This window comes from Oncorhynchus keta, chromosome 13 (genome assembly GCF_023373465.1).
Source record: "Oncorhynchus keta strain PuntledgeMale-10-30-2019 chromosome 13, Oket_V2, whole genome shotgun sequence".
NCBI lineage: Eukaryota > Metazoa > Chordata > Actinopteri > Salmoniformes > Salmonidae > Oncorhynchus > Oncorhynchus keta.
Window position 1 is genome coordinate 15,695,119 of NC_068433.1, and position 10,546 is coordinate 15,705,664.

Sequence of the window (10,546 nt, forward strand, 5' to 3'; positions counted from 1 at the left end):
GTTATTCAATGAACCAGAAGACTGTGGTTTAGCAGTTTTTGATTGGTGAGATTGGGAGGCAGCGTGACGCCAAATATCAGACGATGGCGGGAAGCATCCTTAGGCAAGACTAGAGTTAACCTCCTGAATTGTTTCCTTGTGTTTTCGGGGGAATATTCACGATACAGTTAAATAAGTGTCCAAACGATTTTTCTTTAGATGTTTACCAATGGTTTTCAGAATTACATGAAGAGTTGGCATATATGCTAGCTAAAATATATATTCTAGGCCTATATGGAGTGGAAAACAATATTTGTTTTGTATTGTTAGGTATTACTGCACGGTTGGAGCTAGAAACAAAACATTTTGCTGCATCTGCGATAACATCTGCAAAATATGTGTAAGTGACCAATAACGTTTGATTTGATTTGAAGTGGTCACATTCATACATTTGAGACTGTTATGAACCAGTCAGCTATGTAGGCCTATACTTTATCACGTTTGCTCCCATTAATCATATGCATTGAAACGTTAATGCGTTATGCGGGCACTGATATTAACTCTACAAAAGATGAATCATAATTACGTCTTGTAGTTTCATTTTATTTTGAGTATTCACATCAGAAAGCTATAGGGAGATTGAGGTTTGGGAAATGTAATAGGTTAATTTATTATGTTAGGATATGAGGCCAATTAGCCTATATTCCAAATGTTTTATTACAAATTCCTAATTTGACGAAAATCTATTTCCATTATCTCTACTGTGGTTAATTTAATCTATTTAATTTAATGAATCATTTTACATAACTTTATTGACAATTTTAGTCTGATGGTAAGTACCCAATACATTCAATTCGAAGTGTCAAAAACTGTGAAACGTTCCATTACACTGATAAACTATATGAAAGGTATTTTCAGTCGTCACTTTAGAAATCTGTGACTACTCAACATTGGTGTGGAATTTCGCAAATTAGGCCTAAATGCAGGGGCATAGACAATTTGGCCTTGAAAATATCCTGGTGAATGTTTATGTATTATGAAAGGGAAAATGCGTATTACTGCGGTTGGATTAGGTTTTCAGTGTATTTTCAATGGACATAGGCCTAGCCATTGGTTAGACAGAATCTTAATGAGACTAATTATCAACTTAATATACCCTCGTGCTAATTATGAGAATACAAAGCAGGCCTTTTCGTAAAAACACAATAAACATGAAACATGGTGTGCACTTCATCTATTTTATTTACATTGATCAGACAACTCTTGTGTACAAAATGTCAACTGAAACCCAGTTTAAATAAGAAATATGAAATAATACAGTTCCAGTAACCCCATGCTCATAACTTGCATATTAAAATAAAGTAGTTGAGGCTATATGCTACACAGGTTGCTCAATGTGTGTCATCCCCTTATGAATGTGGCTGTGATCTTGGTGATTTGCAATAAAGTCACCCTCAGCAATAAACTCTTGAAGGGATTATCTCTACTGTGTCCAATACTTAAATTGTTAGTTTAATATAATACACCAATAATGTGTGCCTCACACTAGGCCTGTCATTTGTGATCTTATAAAAGACATGGGGTGTGTGAACTGGGAGATGGGAAAATTCACAGTACTCGAAAAACCCACTAAGGGTGGCGACACCTGTGCCAGGTTTGCGTTCAGTGTCCCAGGTGAAGCGTTCTCGTGGTAAATAATAGGAACCCTGACAATCCTTTGGGCCGAAAAGGAGATGCTCGTGGACGCCATGTCGGCAGCTAGCTGTCTCTTCCACTTGTTCCTGCGGTTCTGGAACCAAATCTTAACCTGAGTCTCGGTAAGTTGTAGAGAAGTGGCCAGCCCCGCCCGCTCAGTGCTGCTCAGGTAGCGTTTCATGTCGAAGGTGGACTCCAGCTGGAACACCTGACTCCGGCTGAACACGGTGCGGGTCTTCTTCTTGCGAGCTGCTTTCGTATCAGGTGTGTCACTGTCGTCTCGCGCGAAGCAGGAGGATCCTGTTTCGTCATCCTTGTCGTCTGTCTGACTGCCCTCTGTCCTCTCGTTCCGTTCGTCGTGGTCTTCCACCGGCTCCGGTAGAGCCGGGGAATCCCGGTCGCTGGTTGGTAGGGAGTATCCGGGGTCATCTGAGTTGCTGGAGTGGCACTGCGGACCTGAAATAAACGGGGAGTATCATGAAGAATGCCATTGGTAAACTGTTTCTGCCACATTTTATTGGCACCGGCCAATAGAGATCAATAAGTGCATGATCATCTCTCAATCATGATATCAACCCTGATACGTTATTGCATTTTTCGATGGTAGTCCAGGCCACATATCGACTTGAAAAACGATGACCTCTAGCTTGTAATGAAACTTGTAATGAAACACAGTAGCCTTGCAAATGTATAAGCACCATAATTATGGTTTATAAACTCAATTTCCAAATCAGTGTTACGTTTGAAATGTATTTGAGTGGCGTGCCATACCCCGCGTAAAGAAGTACCGCATGGAGATGTTTTACGCACCGGGTAAGAGAGAATACACTAGTGCTGTTATCGTTTGTTGCATGATATATGGGCTATGCATGACAAAAAAATGCTATGTAATGTTGTCTATTTTTACTACCATGTCACCATTTACTGTGTATTGCCATTGCAAATGATGGCTAACATTACGCACAGAAACCTCCAAGCATTGTAGATCACAGCTCGTTCACGTTGTTTTTACCGTCATTATTTGAGGAAATGCGTAGGCTATCCTCACATGCTCCTTGTTGAGCGGATCAGCCTGAACAGTGTAGGCTATTAGCTAGCAGTAAGCAAGCTACAGTTTGGTGTGGGTTTAGGCTATGTCGCTTTCATACAGGCATAAACACAAGGGCCAATTAACAAAAGTGACACTTACTCTGTAAATCGCTGCAAGCTTTATTGGGCGATGTCCCACACCAGTCCGAAATGCAACCGGCTTCAGCAAGGCGTTGGGCGTTTAACCCAAAGTAGGACACTTGACGCTCCACTTGGCCCCAGCGGCTCTCAAGGACGGCGACTTGGTTGAAAGACAGTCCCGTTTCTTTAAAAAAAAACTCATCTTCGGTCGTAGACCGCCTGTCTGTAGTCCTAGTAGAGCGAAGTAAATTCTCAATTGAAAATGATGAGCTTCTTGACGTTGGACCATGATGTTGAGACTCCGTTTCCTTATCAAGCATATTTCTACGTTTTCAAACCACCTAGTCACCGATAAATAAATTACTTTTAAATACTTACGTGCTGTTTAGACATTACTGGATGTATTTTTTGCTTTTTTCAGTTATGCCTACTATTTCTATCGAAGTCTGTCGAGCTATCCATGAGAGCTCGAGTGAAGAGTGTGAGACCCTGAGAGAATCCGCAGATAAACCACTATAAATTCAACCGCGCGAGATCCAAGCGAAGCAAAGAAATTGCGTCTTGCGATTGGACAGTGGGGGAAGAGAGCAAGATTACTATAGAAAATAAGATAATTACTCACATTGAGCTACTACACTGTGTTCTAGTCTGCCTTGAGGGGTTGGAGGGACCCTGTCTCTCAGATACTTTATTTAGGTCAATTAGGGAGCAAATCAAAGCAGAGATACGGCTGTGTCCCCGGGCTGGGATGCATGGTAGAAGAAGAGCCCACTTCTTGGAGAATGACACAGTACCTCCTATTGGCTACTTCTGTCTATGCAAGCTCTAGCTTTATTGTCCATCCATATTTGCATGCATGCATTCGTTCTCGTGCAGTAATTATTCAATTGATAGGAGGATGGACACGTGCATTTCATTGAATATCAATCGAATATCAACAGCATTTCACAATCAATTCAGTTTAGCTAAGCATTTTTAAAACCCATTCTCTAAAAGGTAATAGGAAATACAGGTATATGATTTCGATATTGCAGGAATTAATTTAGCACTATTTGTCATTATGGCCAATGATAACTTGGCATTATTTAGCAGGAAATGGAAGCAATTGATCTGGGACTAGTTTTCCTCTATTTGAAAAGGCTTATTATGTTGTAATGATTAGTCAACATGTTTTAGTTTTTTATTTGGCCTACGTTTAACAGTTAAGCCTACTTTGGTTTCCAATATGCGTCCCAAGTTATCTCAGTCAAATAATGATATCGCAGTTATTGTAGGGCTATCAACTTTCAAGTTGTGCAGTTATTGTAGGGCTATCAACTTTCAAGTTGTGCAGTTATTGTAGGGTTATCAACTTTCAAGTTGTTTAGCCAAACTAATAGTAAATGCAGGGTTATTATGACAGGGTCGCCTACATTCAAGTGGTTTCCTGCGTAGTCGTAAACGAACAGAAATAATGCAAATCTGCATGTGAAGTATCATTTCTTATTGGGCCTAAAATTCGAAAAAGTTGTGTATTGTATAGTATGTTTTATTGTATGTTGTATTAATATCGGGGCGGCAGGTAACCTAGTGGTTAGACCGTTGGGGCCAGTAACCGAAAGTTTGCTGGATCGAATCCCCGAGCTGACAAGGTAAAAATCTCTCGTTCTGCCCTTGAACAAGGCACTGTTTCTAGGCCGTCATTGTAAATAAGAATTTGTCCTTAACTGACTTGCATAGTAAAATAAAAAAGTATGTGTTAATGTTTAATTGAAGTCTTTAGGAAAGCAATGTAATTCAGTTTAGGAAAGTTGTGTATAGTATTATTATTATCATAAAAATTGCATAAACTCTGCTATTGCTTATGACTTTTAATTTGATTTACAATTCCACATTATGCTCTAAACTTGGCCAGTAAAACACCAAACAATGTTGCAAACACAATTTAGTAAAACTAACCCACCATTAATGTTCCAAATGTTTATTGAATGTTATAACCTTTAATGAAGTGCATTACTAATCAATATTTTGTTTTAATCATCTCTTTATTATGGAAACAATGCAGGTTAACATCACATTTGCCTCGTAGAGAATGGGGTGTATCATATGGCCAGATATGTGTTTAAAAATAATAATAATTAAGCAATAAGGCAGGAGGGTGTGTGGTATATGGCCAATATACCACCGCTAAGGACTGTTATTTTCAAACGCAAGGCTAGATACATCCCTTAGCCCTGGTATATTGTTCATATACCACAAAACCCCGAGGTGCCTTATTGCTATTATAAACTGGTTACAAACGTAATTAGAACAGTACAAATACATGTTTTGTCATACCCCTGGTATATGGTCTGATATACCACGGCTTTCAGCCAATCAGCATTCAGGGCTTGAACCACTCAGTTTATAATTTCATTTTGGACACCATACAATGCATAGATGAAATATTTTCCCAATTTGTTATTTTAGATTGACTTCATATGTATTTTTGTTTTATTGGGTACTTTCTTACTTAGTCACAGTAATTTTTTGGGTTGAATTTAGGATTGTTGATGGTCCACCAAGTTCTGTCCACCTAATTCTGAAAACAGAATCTCCTTTATTTCCTGTGCTTTGTAGGATTAACATCTATTAGGTCAGTTGACACATTCTTTTTGTTTTGTTTTTAAGTGTGATATGATCTGTGATAACCCTACAGGCGTCACGCATCACCAATTTTTCATAATTGTCTCAAGATAAACATATGATGTGACTAATTGTGCAATTCACCCGTGCTGGACTTGAGAACATATGACTCATTTCTAAGAGGCATATATAATGGCATATGGCATATATAATGGCATATATAATAATTATGGCATATATAATATTTCAGGGTCTGCAGCTCTTTGCATGACGTCTTGTGTTGGTCATCCTAGAGACTGTGTGACTAGGGCGGCATAGCCTTTCAGCGGAATCTATCATCATACAGCGTGAAAATACCTCAACTATAACTTTATACAGTGTCTTCACTCTATATATTACTGAGAGAAAAACACAGATGAAAAATACATTGGCACTTTACATTAAAGTAACTATCCAGTGAAATCTCACTTTTAAAAGTGAATATTCTGTTAACTCATCCCAAAATAATGTTGTTGACTCATCCTACACTGGTATTTGTGGTTAAAGCATACATTGGTGAAAAAAACACTTAAAAAACCCCACCTCAGACCGTTTAAGAAATACTTGCTATTTCCTCATAGAACATGATGTCATGTTAGCTCATTGGCTGAGCTGACCAATCAGCGGTCTACTCTCATAAATATTTTTAATGACCGGTATACACCATTCTGTTGTTAGGGTACGCAGTTGTCTCCCATTCCAAAACAGAAAAGCTGCATTTCAACTTCATTAAAACCTATTTTTGGAAGGAAAACTATTGAACTCATTGTAATTAATTATAGGTCATATTTAAACGAAATCTGGAAACACTGGACAGTTACTTTATCTGGGTCTAAAACCTAGTAGGCAGGCATGTAAGCACACTTTTCTACTACTTTGTAGTCTAATAATTGTGGTTAAAACTAACCTCACTCTATAATAATAACTTTATTTGTATAGTGCTTTTCATTACAGCTAACAAAGTGCTTCACTTAAAAAAGAAAAGCAGAGCCGCACACTCTAGGAGCTCAGATGCAATCATTTAATAACAATGTCTCGACAGCCAATAAAATAAAATAAAAAATAAAAACATGTAATAAAATAAAAGTACTAACAAATAAACAAAGACAGGAGGATACATTGAAATCATACATTAAAAGCATCTTTATAAAAGTGTGTCTTCAGCAGGGATTTAAAAAGAGCCACTGAATATTCAAGCGTGATCTCCTCTGGCAGACCATTCCAAAGTCTAGCTGCCCTAATGGCAAATGCCTGGTCTCCTTTCATTTTCAACCTAGACTTTGGAATGGTCAACAGTGCCTTGCCAGAGGATCTCAGGCTGCATCCTGGCTCGTAGGGAGATAAAATATCAGAGATATAGAATGGGGCTAAACCAAGACTAGCCTTAAACCATTTTAAAATATATTCTAAAAGTGACTGGTAGCCAGTGTAGAGAAGCTAAAATAGTTGTAATATGGTTACAGTTTATGGTGCCTGTTAAAAGTTGAGCTGCAGCATTTCAAACTAACTGTAGTTGATGGAGTGATTTCTGACTGAGACAGGTATACAAAGAGTTACAGTTATCTAGGCGTGAGGAAATAAAAGCATGTATAACTTTCTCCAGCTCAGTGACTGAAATAAAATGATTGATTTTAGCTATATTTCTTAGCTGATAAAGGCAGGTCTTTACAATCTTCTTTACATGCAGCTCAAGGTTAGGGTCAAGGTCAAAGAAGACACCAAGGTTTCTGGCCGTAGGCTTTACATTTGTGAACAAATGACCAAGGTTACCTACAATCTGGGTTCTAGCAAGGTGGGGGCCAAATAAAACAACCTCTGATTTCTTATCATTGAGTTGGAGAAAATAGTCAGACATCCAACATTTAATGTTAGCAAGGTACATTTGAAGGGAAGCTATGCTAGCTTGGTCACTGGGTCTGATTAGTAAATAAAGCTTTGTCATTCACATAGCAATTGTCATGACTGTCCACGAGAATCCAAAAATGTTAGGTCAGGTTTGCAATTAATAACTTCACTCAGACCCCTTCTCACCCGCAGAGGGGGGAGGAATGTAATAGATGGGATTAACAACTCACATCCTGTCATAAATCAAGAGGGAAGATACAAGTCTCCATCTCCAATATTCACCAAAGGAATGTCCTTTGTTTTAAGATACGTTTTCCCGCCGTTAACTCTAATACATTCAAAAGCAACTACTGGAACAATATTTCTAACATAGAACGTGGAGAATGGTAAGAGGCAATCTATAGAACACTAATGTCATTTTGTTTGTTATTTTGTGATGTCATTAAAAATGTTATGAAGGAAATACTGTAACTTGGAAAGTATACCCACTACATGTATGAAGTTTCCATACTTTGCATTGTGCATGTAATATGAAAAAGGATGAAAGTATTTTAGTTGAGAGAGGAATGTGATTTGAGAAACTATAAGAGATAATTGTTTTACATAACTTTGTACTAGTGACAAGTCACACCCCCGAGTGAGGTCAGTGAGCATGTCAGCCTGACAGAACCGCCCTTTTTGAACAAACTGTATAAATGATGTATTAAAAAATATAGCAGACCAGAAAGACTTCAAGCTGCTGCTGCACGTTTAACTTCTTGGCGCACCCATCCCATTAGCGGGATCATTTTCGTCAACATCCGCTGAATTGCAGAGCGCCAAATTCAAAATAAATTACTGAAAATATTTAATTTTCATGAAATCACAAGTGCAATATAGCAAAACACAGGGTAGCTTGTCGTTAATCCATCTGGCGTGTCAGATTTCAAAAAAGCTTTACAGCAAAAGCTATCCAAGCGTTTATGTTAGGACATCTCTCTCAGCAGACAAAACATTACAAACAGCTAGCAGCAATGTAGATTGGTCACGAAAGTCAGAAAAGCAATAAAATGAATCACTTACCTTTGATGATCTTCGGATGTTTGCACTCACGAGACTCCCAGTTACACAATAAATGTTCCTTTTGATCGATAAAGATTATTTTTATATCCAAAAACCTCCATTTGGTTAGCACATTTTGTTCAGAAATCCACACGCTCGTGTAGGTCATGACGGGCAGACAAAAACTCCAAATAGTATCTGTAAAGTTCGTAGAAACATGTCAAACGTTTTTTATAATCCATAATATTTCAACCGGACCCTGGCTTTTTCAATAAGAGAGAGAGAAAATGCCTTCTCCAAGCTGTTGCGCATGCAGAACTCTGTTGGCACCCAGCCATCCACTGACGCGATGTGATCGTTCTTGCTCATTTTTCAGAATAAAAGCCTGAAACTATGTCTAAAGACTGTTCGTGAGTTGGGGTGGGCATTCTATGTGTTGTTCTAATTTTGGTTTTCTATGTGTTTGGCCTGGTATGGTTCTCAATCAGAGGCAGCTGTCAATCGTTGTCTCTGATTGAGAACCATACTTAGGCAGCCTGTTTTTCCCACTTGAGTTGTGGGTGATTGTTTTCTATGTCTGTGTTTCCTCCATACAGAACTGTTTTGTTTTTTCGTTTCTGTCTTTCACGTTGTTATTTTGCAATTTCGTGTTCAGTGACTTTTCATTATAAATGACGAACACTTACAACGCTGCACATTGGTCCGATCTTTCATACTCCTCATCAGAGGAAGAAGAATCTCGTTACACCATCGACCCGGCTGGCTATCTTCAAAGAAGCATCTTCGAGAGCTAATGGAAGGAAAATAAACTCTGTAATTCTGTTCAGGACTACACAGCAAGTCACTGGATACCGGACAACCACAGAGGAGAACAACAGTAGAAGACTTGTTGGATCCCTTTTTGGACAATCTGAGCCTTACAAAGCGTGTAAACCCAGTATTTCATGCATATACATTCATGATTTCTTACTCAAAGAGAGCAGCGGTTCGTGTGCAAAGTATATGATTACAGTAAGTGAAAGTAGTTTCTAAATGTACCAATGTTAGGTGTCTCTGTCCCTCTCTGCCCCCCTCTACATCTCATTTGTTACAAGCAGCTATGTTGTGACATTCCGCTAGGGACCTGTTTTTAATGTATTAAGTTTGTATGTTTATCCTGTGTTACCCTTTAATTAGCTTGTAAATAAATAATTAAACCAATTTGTGTAGTCCTGAATCATAAGTAAGGCTCAGGTTTCTGCAGATGCAAGGAGGTTATGACTGTTCAGAATTATGATATGATACGAGGTTGTGATTAATAAGTTGACTGTTTATCAATGTGATAGGTAAAGACATTTTAGAGTTGAATTCAGGAGATCGTAACTCTTGGACTCTTGGATTTTTCTCAGGTTTTTGCCTGCCAAATGAGTTCTGTTATACTCACAGACATCATTCAAACAGTTTTAGAAACTTCAGAGTGTTTTCTATCCAATACTAATAATAATATGCATATATTAGCATCTGGGACAGAGTAGGAGGCACGCTATTCATCCAAAAGTAAAAATGCTGCCCCCTATCCCAAAAAGGTTTAAGGAGAAGTGTAACTAAAGAATTCCATGCAATAATGGCTCTATATTATACTGTACACGTTCTTGAATTTGTTATGGATTTTGGGACTGGGAAAAGACCCCTGTTGGCATGTCTGGTGGTGTAACATGGAACCCAAACCGGCTGCGCGCGTGCGCCATTGTGCGCTATCGTGCGCTATCGTGCGCTATCGTGCATACATTTATTTTGCCCCCCCACAACAAACACGATCACGACACGCAGGTTAAAATATCAAAACAAACTCTGACATTAATTTGTGGACAGGTCGAAAATCATTAAACATGTATGGCAACTTGCACTTGCTAGCTAACGTTAATTTGTCCGATTTAGCTAGCTTGCTGTTGCTAGCTAATTTGTCCTGGGATATTTTACATGAAATGCTCAAGGACCTCTACTCCGAACAATTAATCCACACATAAAACGGCCAACCAAATCGTTTCTAGTCATCTTTCCTTCTTCCAGGCTTTTTCATGTTTAACTTATATGGTGATCGCATCTAAACTTTCATTGTATTACCACGACTACTGGCAAAGCAGTTCGTCTTTCAGTCACCCACGTGGGTATAACCAATGAGGAGATGGCACGT

General features: G+C 38.6%; 1 protein-coding gene across 1 annotated transcript; it reads right to left on the reverse strand.

The window, feature by feature from the left end:
* Window positions 1-1,209: 1,209 nt before the first annotated feature.
* LOC118392623 (homeobox protein HMX1-like) lies at window positions 1,210-3,573 on the reverse strand. Its single transcript, XM_035784668.2, has 2 exons — window positions 2,864-3,573; window positions 1,210-2,130 (listed from the first exon to the last, which is right to left on the reverse strand). The coding sequence occupies exons 1-2, from the start codon at window positions 3,162-3,164 to the stop codon at window positions 1,520-1,522; spliced, it is 912 nt and encodes a 303-aa protein (XP_035640561.1). The 5' UTR covers window positions 3,165-3,573; the 3' UTR covers window positions 1,210-1,519.
* Between the last annotated feature and the right edge of the window lie 6,973 nt (window positions 3,574-10,546).